Source organism: Rhipicephalus microplus, chromosome 7 (assembly GCF_043290135.1).
Source record: "Rhipicephalus microplus isolate Deutch F79 chromosome 7, USDA_Rmic, whole genome shotgun sequence".
Classification (NCBI taxonomy): domain Eukaryota; kingdom Metazoa; phylum Arthropoda; class Arachnida; order Ixodida; family Ixodidae; genus Rhipicephalus; species Rhipicephalus microplus.
This window is the reverse complement of record NC_134706.1, coordinates 122982824-122999289: the sequence shown is the minus strand read 5'-3', so window position 1 is coordinate 122999289 and position 16466 is coordinate 122982824. Positions and strand designations below refer to the sequence as shown.

The 16466-nt window shown below is 48.7% G+C and overlaps 1 protein-coding gene across 4 annotated transcripts in view; it reads right to left on the bottom strand.

The window, feature by feature from the left end:
• LOC119179556 (uncharacterized) overlaps positions 1–16466 on the bottom strand; it is an 87634-nt gene that overhangs the window by 17380 nt on the left and 53788 nt on the right. For all 4 annotated transcript variants that reach the window (XM_075869624.1, XM_075869623.1, XM_075869626.1 and 1 more), the window contains 2 exons: positions 15271–15368; positions 5710–5932 (listed from right to left, as the gene is read on the bottom strand). In XM_075869624.1, the coding sequence (XP_075725739.1) occupies positions 5710–5932; positions 15271–15368 (321 nt within the window). The remainder of the gene's footprint in view (positions 1–5709; positions 5933–15270; positions 15369–16466) is intronic.

Sequence of the window (16466 nt, the reverse complement as noted above, 5' to 3'; positions counted from 1 at the left end):
ATTTTAAAGACGATAGTGCTGCGACAGGTTCGCCACGCTCAAGTAGCCCGCCACAATCATCGTGGCACCAGCACCAGCAAGACCCGGCTAGGCTGGCATGCACCACGCGTTCGTGCGCTCCGGCAACGAGGAAGAGGAAAATAGTTGTATCTGTGCCACTCGGCTACTCAGACTTGACGACCATAGTCTTTAGAATCGTGGGCACAAGTTTGCCCTAATAAAGACGCTTATTTTCTTAACCCGTCTGCCTCAGCATCCCTACATTTCTGGTGGAGGCGCTAGGTTATGAATCGAAGCCCCGCGAGCTCAAGACAGCGTAGCCCCGACGACCAGCGTATCAACCCCGTGGAAGTGACTCCTGTACACCAGAGGGCAAGTCGCCGTCTTCGAGGTGACTCACCTGAGTTCGGTCCTCTTCACTTCACACCAAGGGGAATTCAAACGATGGATGCCACCACTATGACTAGCCAGGTAACACCAACACAAGTGTTCATTAGCCAACCGCACCAGCCGCCAAAATTCCACGGCGACTCGTACGAGGATGTTGAAGATTGGTTGGACCTGTTCGAGCGAGTGGCGAGCTTGAATAAATGAGACGAAAGAGAGAAACTCTGTCGTGTATACTTCGCCCTGGAAGACTTCGCAAAGACATGGTTTGAGAACCATCAAACCTCGTTGTCTACCTGGGAGGTATTTCGTCGACAAGCGGTGGCTACGTTCGCGAACATAGACCGGAAAGAAAAAACGGAGGCTGCTCTTCAATCGAGGAACCAGCTCACGAACGAGAGTGCTGCTATGTACATTGAGGACATGGTCCGTCTGTTCAAGCGAGCGGATTACAACATGGCTGAGGATAAGAAGGGGTGCCATCTAATGCGCGGAGTGAAGCAAGAGCTGTTCGCCGTTCTCGTCCGCAACCCTCCAAGCACAGTTGCTGAGTTTTACTCGGAAGCGACGGCCATCGGAAAAACACTGGAACAGCAGGCTCGGCAGTACAACCAGAATCTTAACTGCGCATCTGCACAGATATTCTTTGTAGGCGTGCGAAACGACGTTGAAGCCCTGCGAAAGCTCATTAAATCAGTTATTAGAGAAGAACTGAGCAGACTGCAAATGCCCCAGACTCCAACTGCACTATCTGTTACGGAAGTTGTTCGTGACGAACTGAGGCAGGTGATACGAGAGCCAGAGCGTGAGCTGCAGCTTGTTCGACCTATGCGAACATACTCTGAGGTTGTCAGACAACCCACGGTACACAGCAATGCAGCAGTTGCGATGGCGACGACTCCTCTCCCACCTGCGGCACGCAGCGCACCTCGTCCACGGGACCAACAGCTACCTATCTGCCCCTAGGAGCACGTAGCACACATCACTATGTGGAGCGTAGGCCCAGGAAAAGTGACGTGTGGCGTGATCACGAGCGCAGGCCTCTGTGTTTTCATTGTGGGGAAGCGGGTCATCTGTACAGATTCTGTCCTCACCGACAGGCTGGATTAAGAGGCTTCCCGTCGTATGCACCGTGCCCCCGAAACGGCGAACGACCAGCGGAGATTGAGGAGTACTTGTCCATGCGCCAGAACTCGCCACCTCTACGCCAACACCGGTCACGGTCACCATCGCCTATGCGCTACCGGTCATCCAGCCCACGTGCACCTTCGAGGCAGCCTGGTCATCGCTCTCCAAGTCCACTCCCGGGAAACTGAAGCAAGCGAACTGTGGAGGTGAGGCCGCTGATAACGTCAGTTACGAGGATCCTCCAATATGGTTTGAGGGTGATGACGGTGTATTTCCCGTAGATGGGTGCAGCAACGAAAACGTTACTTCAGATTTGCGGTTGAGAATGGAAGGATCGGAGCTGAATGCCTTAGTCGACACCGGTGCTGATTATTCAGTGATAAGTCACAAGATGATGAAAGAGTTAAACAAAGTTGTGACACAGTAGAGTGGATCGCAGATATGCACGGCAGGCGGTCACATTATTACGCCCCTTGGCAGATGCACTGCAAGACTTGAAATACGGGGCTTTATTTACGTGGCCGATTTCATTGTGCTGCCAGAATGTTCAAGGGAACTCATTATAGGAATGAATTTTTTGCGAGATAATGGCAGCGTAATTAACCTGCGTAGGTCCAGCATGTCGTTTTTGACTGAATGAGCTATACCTGTGGAGGAATCTGAGGAACGACGCCTAACTGCTCTACGCATTGTTCATGATGACGTAACTGTGCCGCCACGCTGCAGTATAATGGTGCTCGTAGAAAATGACGCATTGTACAACAGCGAAGGCATAGCGGATACAAATGTAGGGCTGTTTTTGAACAAAGGTGTCTGCATAGCTAGGGGTCTTGTTCACTTGACGAATATCCGTGCAGATGTCCTACTCACAAATTTCTCCAATGAACTTCAACACATCGCTCAAGCCACGGCTATTGCCTATTTACACGACTTCTGTATCGCGACTGAACTACGCAGCTTAACAACATAAACCACTCGAGCAGTGGCCTGCAACGTCGACACAACCGTGACCGTCAATCAGAGCCTTCCGGACAGTCAAAAGAAACAGATTTATGCCTAGGTAAAGGAATTCTCTGATTGCTTTTCAACTGCCTCGAAGGTCCAGCACACGTCAATCACGAAAAACAGAATTATAACACAAGACGACACAAGGCCTATATGCCAGCATCCATATCGGGTGTCACAGAAAGAACGGGAAATTATCGGCGACTATAGTATTTCTTGGAGACTTTTCACACAAAAACTTTGGTCTGTCTGTACATTTGTCTGTTTGTCCACCGTTACCGCGGGCTGGGTACATTAAACATCACCAGCCGATACCCCATACGGCCGACCCTATACGCAGCGACCACCAATGTTGCTCAGGAATCAACATTTATACGCGTGTGATTGTCAATTAAAAAGCAATTAGTGCGCATATCTGAGGCACCATAACAACACGTATATATTCTGCATGTTCCTCTTTTACTAGAAAAGGCATACATAAGTAATACTAAGGACCGTAGCGCTTATCATGCTCTGCTGGCCGTGCAACGCTTGCACGGAAAGGAGAGATTTGGAAACGCTCTCCTTTCCGACGGTGGTGGCACCTACCCGTCGCCTTGCGTTCTACACCTTATCACCTCTGAGGCGGGCGCGCACACCCGTCTCAGAGCCACGCGCTTTGTTTTTGAAAAAAACTGCCAGAAGGCGGTCATGTCTCATGTGTGACGTGACTTGATGTGCTCATTCGCCTCCACTACAGCTCGAGGCACTGCAACGCAGCGTCTCCACAATACCATTCACCGATTTTCTTGCGCAGAACATCAAATAAAAGGCTTCTTCACTCTCTCCACAGGCAAGACTATCGTCTTGCGACATTTGCAGATTAAATGCAGATACGGAGCCAATTTTGTGTGTGTGTGTATTTTTGCCCTTATGCTGCAACATTTTTTTTCTTTGTGCTCTATCAGCTCAGGACCGTGCAAAGATGCAACGAGTACTTTGTTAGGCCAATGCAACTTCAGCGAGTCACCTTGATTTCCACGAGCAATGCACGAAGCGGTCCTGCGCACAAGGGTGCAGCAGCGAACAGCACGCATCTGGTACACTTGCAGTACGCTTACGTGAGCGGTAACAGCGCTAGATAGACCCCTAAGCCACACGTACGGCCGAGGAGGCAGGTCACAACCTACCTACATTCTTTAAGATTTTTATTGCTGGCAGATTTGTTGCGATGATGTGCCGGCACGTTCGTTAACAGCCGTCATTACGCTCCAGTGCATTTCCATGCAGCCATCATAGCGCTTGAGCCAAGCTTGCAGTAATTACTGCATGTTCTACAGTTGATGCACTTATCGTAAAGGCTCAAAATTGGAAGTTGGTTGCAGTTACATATGCGACCAAATATTTGAAAAGATCGAACATTCGAGTTACTTGAAGTATTCCAAACTTTCGAATATTTGCACACCTCTCAAATTCAATGAATTTCAATACGTAATTGTATTCAACAAGGGAATCTAAATTTTCATTCAACCTCTCAAGCTTTTTCGAGAATGCTGCTAAGGTCGGTAACATTAAATAAAATCTGTGACATGGCAGTAAAAGAAATATGATATCAATATCCTCTTAACTATCTGTTGATGCATCTGAAGCAGACAGGTGTGACTAGAAAAGCTTACCGCCCGTGTGAGCTGGTTGTGGATGGATACGATAATATATTTATTGCAGTTTTATTCTTCTAAATTTCATTTAATTTTATTAACAGGTACTGTATAGACAGAAGCACTGCGATTAATAAGATCTGCCGCGGTGGTCGAGTGGTTGTGGTGCTGAAGTGCGAACCCTGAGGTCGTGAGACCCAATTACACTTTTTGATTACCGTAAAAAGCGGAATATAGGTCACATTTTTTTTTTTCAAGAAAACGCAATGAAAGGTCAACCCTTGTTTTATATACCAGTCATTGGCAGAAAAAAATGTGGAAGTCTCGCAACAATGGGCAGCTGAAGTCAAAAGCCTCCATTGCCATCGTGAGCATCAGCAGAGGTGCCGTTAGGCAAAGCTAGGTAAGGTCTACAGTGTTCTAGCAATGCCATATTGCCTCGGTTATCTGCTGTCAGTCTGCTGTTTTCATTTTTCTAGTATTTCCTTCAAAAGTGAGTGGTAGTCGACAGCAGTTCTTGATAGGCTTTAAAAAATTGTTATGAGTATGCTGAAGCGCACGGCAACCTGGCGACGCAATGGGAATTCGGTGCATCGGAGAAAAGCATCCAATATAAGAGAAGCCAAAAGCAAAGCGTGACATTTTGAAACAACCAAAAAAAAAGCTGTTTCATGGACGGACTGCAGTGCACCCCAAACTGGAAACCCTACTAGCCGAATTCGTCCAGGAGCTGCGTGCAAGGTCTCTACCCGTAACAGCGGGCTGCATCCGCATAAAAGCTCTCGAGATAGCGCGCAACTCTGGGTTTATGAGGGTGCAATTCGAGAGATCGCAATCGTGGGTGTGCCGATTTATGAAGCAGAAGGGTTTTGCATTGAGGCGGCATATTTCGTCTTTCCGCAAATGCCGCATCAGTAACGCATAGGATATAACAGAAAACGACACACTCTGGGACGTTACTAGTGAAAAACAGACGTCGGACTCAAGTTTGGACAAGTCTGAGTGACAGCACTTTAAGGCCTTTGGCGTTTAACTACACAAGATTAGTGTCCAAATAAAAAAAATGTCACCAGAGTGCGACTGGTTGTGTTGCGTATTTACCAAGATAAGGGTGAGCGGTGATACTATGCGATATTTGAAAATTTCTTTTTCGGAGATTAAAAGTTGGCGGGGTTGACTCATATTGCGATCAAACCTATATTTCAGTTTTTACAGTACATTTTCACAGAGGTAAAACTTGAAAGGCTCGTATACCCTAGTTTACACACATGCTAAACAGCTCCGGGTAGCCAGAATTTCTATGGCCCTCCCTTACAGCGTTCCTCGTAATAATATCATGGTTTCAATACATAAAACCCCAACGATTATTATTCACATAAACAGCACCGATGATGAGGGACAAGAAAAGAAGGAGACAGACAGCGGCACTGTGATTCATAAGCATGATCACAAAGTGCGATTAGCCACCTATCTCCTCAGGCTTTATCAGTCTGATGCTATGGAACCTGCTCATGGCAAGATTGAAGTTAGCAGTCATGAAACGAAGGCTCACCGGCCATTTCATCGGGGTGCGGCCTAGGTCCCTGTGCCGGGAACACAATGCAGTCGATGACGTGGTGGAGCTCAGGCACGTCGACCGCGGTGAACTTGCGCACGTCACCCGGGTGCAGGCAAGGGCACTTGGTGACCAGGACAGTGCCCGTGATGACCGTCTTCTTGGGTGGTCCCTTTTGCTGCACCTGCGGACTGCGCATCTCGGTGCACTGCACAAACACCTGCGAAGCACAAGTTGGGCAACTTTTGAGAGAAGTGAAAGTCTGCACAGGAATAACATGTTTTATAATAAGCCCTGAAGGGAATCTGAACATGCACTGTATTTCACATACGACTGTTAGGCTACTGCATATAGCTGACAGATGATGGAGACAAAGAAGGCACAGGGGGCAGCTATTAGTGACACTTACCTGAAGGGTCATCGATTATGAAGTAAAGGGAAAGGAAAGTGGATCTAAAGGTTTCCAATCAGTAAAGACCCATCCCACAATTTTAGCACTACACATGCAATGCTTTAAAAACCGTGCTTATTGCAAGACCCATTGTTTTATCCATGCAATCTGTTTCTGTATATGTAACCCACAGAGCATAACACACAGTCTTGCCTAGGTAATGTGAAACACTCTTTACCATCAAATGGCACCAGTGACGAGGTACAGCACTAATTAGATGTAAACAAGCGCTACCGTCTTGTCGGGCTTGTATAATGAGTGCTGCACCTCATCAATAAGGAATTACCAATAACTCATTTCTTCAATCATCAACAGATGTTTCCTACAGGTGGCCATATGGCCAATCATTTCTTACGCGCAACATATCCTACCTGGCAAAGAGAACATTGCACACTCACTTACGTGCCAACGGGAGGCACTGACTAACACTCCAAGAGTTCCACGTTTAGGACAATGAAACAACCAGAGAAGAGTTTAGGACCACGTAGAGCGCAGTGAACCAAAAATTAGCTTTAAGTTCTAAGGTTTGCATGGTCGCAAAGTTTGGAAGCAAAATGCATGCATTGATATTTATTGAATATGAACTTGGAAGCCATCCTTTGAACTTTGTCGTGTTTATATCAGTTAGCAGCAGTGCGGGGTCCCATACTACCTTAAATTATTTTATTTATTTATTTTATTGAATTCATAATACTGTCAGCTCTCTCTTGAGGGCTCTTACAGGGAGGGTACAACCAAATACAAACCAATCAATATACATCTATGTCACGTAGTAGTGCAATCAATTAATACATGTGTAACACTTTATCAAATAGGCAAACACTGCCTGCATTTATAGCAATGCCTGGCTACGCACTACAAGGCTTAAACACAGCTGGGAGAAAGAAAACAGAGACTCAAACCAAGGAAAATGCAGGCTAATCATCTGGCAGCTCCATCACTCAAATACATGTACAACAATTTTTCGAATTGGCAAAGATCGCTTGCAATTACTACAATGCCTGGCAACACATTTTAAAGCTCAATCGCAGCTGGAAAAAAGATAATGAAACACGTAACTTCGACAAGAGTACGGTACTAACACACAGCTGTGATTAACTTGACTGCTTCGTTTCCCTGGCACTTTTAAGTACAAATTTTTTTTAATCTTTAGTTGTCCTTGCAGTATCCTGAAAAGAGCTTTCAACCGGTTCTTTTGTCTTCGTACCTCAAGTGATTCCAGTTCACAGAAACATCTGCGTGATAGAATCTAACCGGCGGTGATTCGTGCATATGAAGCGGACGGCACGGCGTTGTACTTTTTCTAAGTTTGTTTTCAGGCTGTCTTCATGAGGACTCCGCATAACTGAATCATATTCTAGTAGTGGTCTAACGAAGGATTTGTAAGCTACAAGCTTTATATCTCGCGTAGCTTGATGTAGTTCTTGTCTTAATTAGATGAAGTTTTTGTCTCAATTATTGATCGTTCTAACATTTTGTACACCAGACTTATCACTTCTTGTGTTTTACCACGCAACCTTCACCTCAGGCCCCACTCAGCTTCATTTGCCTTTCTACGGGCGACGCCTGTGAGAGTGTTCCGCCTCGAGACTGCGGATATCCTAGTTTACATCAAGCAAAAGAAACAAATCTGGGCTGGCCATGTAATGCGCAGAACAGAACCAGTGCACAGTAAGAACAACAGAATGGTTGCGAATGCATCGAAGACTCACTCGAGTAACTGACAAAGTTTAAAAACTTGGCAGGGATAAAATGGAATCGTCTCGCTCATGATAGGGTAAACTGGAGATCACTGGGAGGGGCCTTCGTCCAGCAGTAGACTCAACAGTCCACGAAAGATGATCATGATGATGATGGCAGTGTTGAAAATTCCTGCTACCAAGGATCATTTGGCACAGCACTAAATCTATAAGGTGAAGGTTGGGTGCTACATTCGAACTGGCAGAAAGTCATATTTTTGTCCCCATATACTAATTTTCCATTTACACTGAAGCCTCAATATAACGAACCCAGATATCATAAAATACCACTTATGACGAAGTTAATAAAAGAAGACTTGTAATTGATAGTGTTAGGAATGTACCTTTACAGTAAATTCTCGGATATAATGATGTTATTTTCGTGTAACTTTGTTACAATGAAGTCTGAGTGTACCGTGAAAGTCCGCATGTAGCTATGACTCGCATATAGTCTGGGTGTGATGACGTTTATTCGAGCACAGAAGTCGCAACGAGGTCGCGACGGAAAATGGGCGTACGGCAAGTCTGGCAAAGGCGGCACAAACTCTCGCGCAAGCAGAGCATGGGGCTTTTCGTTATCTTCTGAAGGCGCATACGCGTTGGTGCGTATGCTCCACTACAATACCCCCGGGGTGAAGGGTAGCCATCCTGGCAATTCAGGGAGTAGCCACAATGAGGGGGTCGTAGTAGGGCTTGAGATGGTCGACGTGTACGGTCTCGCGTCCTCGACGGCGCAAATCTGGGGATTGTGTTAATGGCTCGATGATGTAATTCACCGGGGAGGTCGCGTCAATGACACGGTACGGACCATGGTACCGGGTCAGAAATTTAGAAGACAGGCCAGGAACGTGCGGGGGCACCCAAAGCCCCACAAGGAAGCCAGCACGAAACGTAGGAGCTATGTGGTGAACGTCATTGTGTCGAGTCTTTTGTAGACCTTCAGCCTCACTTGTCAGAGACCGAGCCAACTGACGGCAGTCTTCAGCGTATCTGGGGACTTCCGAGAGCGGGAAGCACTCAGATGCATCAGGGCGATACGGGAGTATAGTGCCGAGTGGGTGGGAAGGTTCGCGGCCGTACAATAGAAAGAACGGGGAAATACCGGTAGCTGCTTGCGTCGCGGTGTTATAAACGAAGGTAACAAAAGGCAACACAGCGTCCCAGTTAGTGTGGTCGGAGGAGGTGTACATCCTCAGCATGTTGCCAAGTGTGCGGTTGAACCGCTCAGTGAGACCATTTGTCTGGGGATGGTATGCGGTAGATTTCCGGTGGATGATGTTGCATTCAGCGAGGATAGCTTGGATGACCTCCGACAGGAACACTCGACCCCTATCACTGAGTAATTCCCGCGGAGCACCATGGCGTAGAATGAAGCTGCAGAGAATGAAGAGTGCAACTTCGTGGGCGGTCGCTGCCAGTAGAGCTGCAGTCTCAGCGTAGCGTGTCAGATGATCGACTCCGACAATAATCCACCGGTTTCCAAAGCTACTATATGGGAGGGGGCCATAGAGGTCAATACCCAAATACCCACGCGGTCGAATGAGCGAGCCGGGCACGGGAGCGGCTGTAACATGCCAGTAAGGTGCCGCGGAGGTGTCTTGTTCTATTGGCAAGTGGTGCAAGACTGAACGTATTTCTGCACAAAGCGATACATTCCTCGCCAGTAATATCGTTGGCACAGCCTTTCGTAGGTTTTCAGGACACCTGCGTGAGCATTTTGGGGATCTGCATGGAAATTCATGCAGATGTCAGAGCGCATATGAGTTGGGGCAGCAAGGAGCCACTTCCGACCACCAGGCATGTAGTTGCGGCGGTACAGAATGTTGTATCGCAAGGAAAAGTGGGCTGCTTGCCGGCGTAGTGTTCTCGTGGAAGGGACAGCAGACGGATCGGTAAGGTAGTCGACTAACAAGGCAAGGTAGGGGTCTTTACGCTGCTCCGAAAGCATGTCAGTGGTGTCGAGTGGTGACAAGGTGGTAAAAGGGGGTGACAGAGCAGCCACATCTGGCGTTAATGGCGATCGGGAAAGTGCATTGGCGTCCGCATGCTTGCGACCGGAACGATATACGACATGGGTGTCGTATTCCTGCAATCGAAGTGCCCAACGCCCCAGACGTCCGGACGGGTCTTTCAAAATGGATAGCCAACATAGAGCGTGATGGTCTGTGACCACGTCGAAAGGACGGCCGTAAACGTACGAGCAAAACTTCGTCACCGCCCAGATTATGGCCAAACACTCCTTCTCTGTCACGAAGTAATTCAATTCAGCCTTCTTGAGAGCGCGACTTGCATAAGCGACTACGTATTCGGTTTGGGTGCCTTTCCGTTGTGCAAAAACTGCGCCAAGGCCAACGCCCCTTGCATCAGTGTGAATTTCTGTGGCAGCATTGGGGTCGTAGTGGCGAAGAATAGGTGGTGAGGTGAGCAGGCGGCGCAGCTGGCGAAATGCGTCATCACATGCAGGTGACCATGCAGATATACCTTTGCTGTTGGAAAGCTGACTAGTCAGAGGTGCGATGATGGACGCGAAGTTGCGCACGAAGCGACGAAAGTAAGAGCAAAAACCAACGAAACTTCTTAGGGCTTTCAGTGATGTAGGCATTGGGAATTCAGCGACAGCTCGAAGCTTATCGGGATCCGGAAGAACACCGTCTCTTGTGATGACGTGTCCCAAGATGGTTAGTTTTCGGGCTGCGAAGTGGCACTTCTTGGGGTTAAGTTGTAGGCCTGCAGAAGCTAGACACGTCAGAATCTCGTGGAGACGACGAAGATGTGTCGGGAAATCAGCTGAAAAGACTACGATGTCATCTAGGTAACACAAGCAAGTGTTCCACTTGTGGGCACGCAATATGATATCTATCATGCGCTCAAACGTCGCAGGTGCGTTGCAGAGCCCAAATGGCATGACTTTGAACTCATATAGGCCATCCAGCGTTACAAAGGCTGTTTTAGGGCGATCACATTCAGCCATTGAAACCTGCCAATACCCAAAACGCAGATCCAACAATGTAAAGTACTCGGCGCCTTGTAAACAGTCAAGAGCATCGTCTATTCGTGGTAGCGGGTAGACATCTTCCTTTGTAATCTTGTTTAAGCAGCGATAGTCCACGCAAAATCAAACGGTGCCATTTTTTTTCTTTACCAGAACCACGGGTGATGACCAAGCGCTTTGAGAAGGCTGTATGACTCCACGTTTAAGCATGTCATCTACTCGCTCCGTAATGACGCGGCGCTCTTTGGCAGAAACGCGGTAAGGACGCTGTCGCAGAGGCGAATATAAAGCGGTGTCAATAGTATGAGTGACAGTCGTGGTGCGGCCCAAAGCAGGTTTCTGAAAGTCGAAAGAAGAGCGAAACTTGTTAAGGAGAGCAACAAGTTGGCTGCGATGAGAGGGGGAGAAGGTCTGCGCCAATAGCATTGTCGAAGGCTGGCGAGCTTGATGGCTCAGACGCATGAGTGATTGCGGCAATGTGACATGGGGATTCGTCGGGAAGAATAATATCATCGATAAGGTCGACAGGTTGTACTTATCCTAAGGTTTCACCACGGAGTAAGCCAATGGGGTAGTTGCAGTGGTTGGTAACCAGCATTACGGTTAAACCAGACGCAATTGTAAGAACGGCAAATGGGAGCACAATGCCCTTGCGTTCAGTAAAAACAGGAGATGGCGTAAACACCACCGTGGGGTCAGGTTGCGCCACACATGAAAGGCTAATAGGGACTGAAGCTTCCGGAGGCAAGGTGATGTCGTCCTCAGCGATGAGTTTGCAGAGCAGAGGTGAATGGTCGGGCGATGGAAATTCACAACTTGGCACTAGGGACACTTCCACACGGCAACAATCGATGATATCTTCATGACGAGATAAGAAATCCCAACCCAGCATGAGGTCATGAGAGCAAGATGATAGTACAAAAAAATGGACGGTGTACATAACGTCTTGGATGACGACGCGCGCCGTACACACATCCGAGGGATGAATGCGTTGCGCGCTAGCCGTGGACAGCACGATGCCACAGAGAGATGTGGTCACTTTCTTCAGTTTGCGATAAAATTTTGCGTTCATCCCAGAAACGGCGGCCCCGGTAACAATTAACGCTTGTGTGGCGACTCCCTCAACATTGACATCAGCAACATTTTGCGGTGAAAATGGAGGCCTTGATAATTGCGCAGAAGTTGCAGTTCTTGCCTCTGGAACTGCGCTGATTAGTTTCCCTCCTCAGGAGGTGGTCTACGACGCATACGAGATGGCGATCGCCGACGAGGAGATGGGAAACGAGAAGTTGATGAGCGACAATCTGAGTCTGAGTGCCTCTGTTCGTATGCAGACATGGTGGCCTGCTGCAACGCATAGGTAGGAGTTCCAGAGAAGGCGCACGCAAGTGTGGGACGGCGGCGGCAGTAGCGTGCAATGTGGCCAGCGATGCTACATGCGAAGCAGATAGGAAGGTTGTCATGGGTGCGCCACTCATTAGATGGACGGAAAAAGCGAGGTGAGGGCCTGTAAACCGGAGGCGCTGCCGGAGGAGGTGGAGCCGATAAGGATACTGGATGCGGTGGGGGCCGCGCAACCACAGCTGCGTAGCCGAGAGGTGAAGATGGCGCAGGTGTTGCGTAGCTGACAGCCGAGAGATTAAATGCTGCTGAATTGCATGCGTAAGGGGCCTGCACTGTAGGTAGGACATCGCAAATTTCAGTGCGTATGGCCTGCTGAAGTGTCGAAGGCAGACTTGCGGCAGGCGCGTCGCTATGCGGCAGCAGGGAGAGCTGTGTGATCTGGTTGGACAGACTTTCTTGGCAAACGTCGTCATTTGTGAGTGGGACGGTCGAGATCGAATCTGGTGTTAGGACACTTTCTCGGGAGATGGAACGCTGACGGCATAATTCATCAAAGCTCTGACACAGGCTTACGAGGACTGTCCCCATAGTGGGGCTTTTCGCCAGCGACATCTGGAGTGCGCTATCCTCGATGCCTTTGAGAATCTGTCGAATTTTCTTTTCTTCAGGCATAGATAGGTTAACACGCCTGCAGAGGTCGAGCACATCCTCAATGTAACTAGTAAAAGTCTCACCAGGCTGCTGGGCTCTGTGGCGTAGACGCTGGTCAGCGCGGAGTTTGCGGACCTCTGCTCGGCCGAACGCTTCGGTCACGAGGGCCTTAAAGGAGGGCCAGTTGGCGATGGCGGTTTCGCGGTTGGTAAACCAAAGCTTAGCTACGTCTGCCAAGTAAAAGATAACGTAGGCGAGCTTAGAGTCGTCGTCCCACTTGTTGCTGGCGCTTACGCGTTCGTACAAGGAGAGCCAGTCTTCGACGTCTTGCTCACCACTTCCGCTGAAGATTGGTGGGTCCCGCTGGCGAGTAGTGCCGGGGCAGGTAGACGGGGCAGCCGATGGTGCTGGCTGGGCTGGGACGGGCTGGTTGGCGACTGCGTCAGTCATGTTTCACGGTAGTCTCTCGGGCAACTTGCGAGAGCGGAGCTCAAAGTCTGCTTGGGGATCTCAGCAGCCTCCACCAAATGTGATGACGTTCATTCAAGCAGAGAAGTCGCAACGAGGTCTCGACGGAAAATGGGCGTACAGCAAGTCTGGCAAAGGCGGCACAAACTCTCGCGCAAGCAGAGCACGGGGCTTTTCGTTATCTTCCGAAGGCGCATACGCATTGGTGCGTATGCTCCACTACACAGGGTGTAATTTGGGGATAGCAAACGGGAGAAGAAACGTTTTCACCCATATATAGCCCGAGTAAAACGAACAAATGCATTTATTTACACACTTCATTCATCTTCCTCGTCGGACGCACCTCTTCCGAAGCTACCTTGTCGGAAATGTTCTCCTACAGCACATCATCCTCAGTGCCATAAAGCGCGTTCGAGATTGAGAAACGCACAGCAAACGAGCGCCTCGGCACTGCAGGCACAAGCCTCGACTATCCATGAGCACAGCATCACTGGCGAGGCTTGTTTCATCCGGCAGGGGTCACTTCTGGTTCTCAGGACCTCATCCGATCAGTGTACAGGCGCTTGACATGGTCCCCAAATAGCTTAAGCCACACATCAAGCAGCTGCAGGTTGGAGAGAGGACGACGAGCTCCGTGCGGGAGTCGCGCAACGGTCGCTTTACGAAGTCGGTCAGATGACACCAAAACCCATTGAGCACAAGCATCGAAGGGAGCCCCAGCAGTGCTCTAAGCCCTCGACACCACACGGACTTTATCCAGTTAATCACTAGCAATTCCTCCATCCACACCTTGTCCTAGTAGTGGACAACAACATTTTTTGCGAACTTCTCCCCCTTCGGCAGTGTCTTTCGTTTAAACACCACGTAGGGTAGCAGTAGCTTCAGACTGTCTGCACTGCAGGACAACATTACAGTCACCCGCGTTTTTTCATCCCCCATAAATCTCACAGTAACATGCCTGGAGCCTTTCCTATGCACCGTCAGCGCCGACGGCATATCCAGGTAGACAGGGGTTTGATTCTCGTTGCCGATCTGGCCCAGCTGAAAGGGGACAGCCTTTCGCAACACAATTGCATACTTTATTTGAAACACAAGGTCCTCTTCTTAGATCTTTGGTAGCTTCTGTGAGAACAATGTACGCCGACATAGAAAGAACCCAGCGCTGCGCATGGAGAGAGACACCCAATGCTTGCTCGCTTTGAAATCCTGTGGCTGAGTGCCTTTGTCTCTGGCGATCTCCCTTGCCTTCACTTGTAGCAGCTCGATGCTCCCGCACCAAGTCTGCAAATTCTCGTTCCACGTCAGGAAACACTCCATTTTTGGTCCGCAGAAACTTTTTTGTAGGCCGCTGCAAGCAAAGAGGGTGTCCTCCCGCTTTCGCCAACCACGAATACTCCGCTTGTTGACTGAACTGCCGCTCCACGGCACAGTTGCCACTGGTTTGGCACAGCTGCCAATGGTTTCGGCAGCAGCGATAACTTTCCTTTTAAAAGCAGCCGAATACTGCCTGTGCTGTGCTTACATAGAGTAAAATCACAGGAGCAAAGTCATGGACATCATTATGGTTGCCAAGTTGCAGCAAAGGCCACTGACGACTGTTGAACGCACGAGTCTGTAAGACTAATGCCTGTTACCGTCACTAACACTACCTAGCACCTAGCGCAGAAGCGCGCAAACACCTGATGATGATGACAGCACCGTGCTATGACAAAACCAAAAATGAATTTCGCTCGAAAATTCTGGGGACCCGCATATAGTACGAGGCTGAAATTTCGTACCCTGAAATGTAGGAAAAAAAAACAGGGCTATATGTGGGCTTTTACGGTACCTCAATTACAGAACTTAAATTAATGACAACAAATAAATCCTGATATGCTTTATTTGGCTCCGTTGCCTGTCTGGTTCGTACCCACCTCTCCATAGCGCAGCTTGTTCGTCGTGTCGACCACACCGAGCATGTTGCGGGCTCGATCCACTGGCAGCGCAATGCGGGTCTTGTAACGGAGCCCCGCTAAAATTTCAAGAAACAAAAGGCGATTGAGGGGCTTGTTTGTTAGACACAACCTTAATGAAAACCAGCAGATAATGCTGGTTTCTATTAAAGGGGTGGTGCCATCAAATTTCGAGGCTATAACAAGCTTGTTGTGGGCTTCCCCTGTATGCAAAGACACTCCACACTATTGGTCAGACAGAGGAAACAAAGAATATATCTTAATTCACTTCCAAAATGTACCAAAATGCTCATTCTCCCTATCGAGGCCCATCGCCAGCACATCCAACACTGACATAGCTCTACAGGAAGGGCAGCAAAAGTTGCAGCAGCAGCACACGAGAGCTGCAAGGTGACCGACCACCACACCTCTGCATACCGGCAAATCATTGTGGCTGCCGCAGCTAGCTATGGCAACTGTCGGTGCAGTTGTTTCGCAGGCGCTTGTGTGGCACGTGTGCGCGAGAGTAGACAATACTCAGCACGACGTGCATCACAGCCTTGTGTGATAATGTGACCAAGCCACTTATACTGCCCGGCTCGGCGGCAAGAAACCGAAACAAGTTATCCACATAAATAAGGCATTAAATTATCTAGCGGCAATACATGAATTTTGGTGCATAACTCGTGCTTCCTTGAGCTATAAGAAACTCTTGCAGCAAAGAACGCGCAAGCCAAAGATATTATGGAACCACTCGTTCAAGGCAAACAACATGGTGTTCCACACTCACCATCATGGCTACTAGCGGCACTAACACTCACAGGTTTGCATGGACATAAATACTTTATACAGTGACAGGGAGATCACTGCTGTCATAGCTCATTTGGCAAGAGCACTGGGCACAAAATCTGTAGGTTGCAGGTTCGGTCCCTGCCAGATGCAAGTTGTTTTTTTCATGTCCTAGTTGATGCACTACTCTAACAATGCAATTACCAACTCCTATACCTTCCTTGCTTTCCTTATCTGCTGTTTTTAATTGACAGAATGCTCTCTAATCAACACATCTTCACAACTAGAATCATTATGGGTAATATGCCGAGCCCCTCCCGAAGCAATAATACTTTGCGTATGCTATAGGCCCCCTCGAACTGACCCAGACTTCCCCCGCAAACTTAACG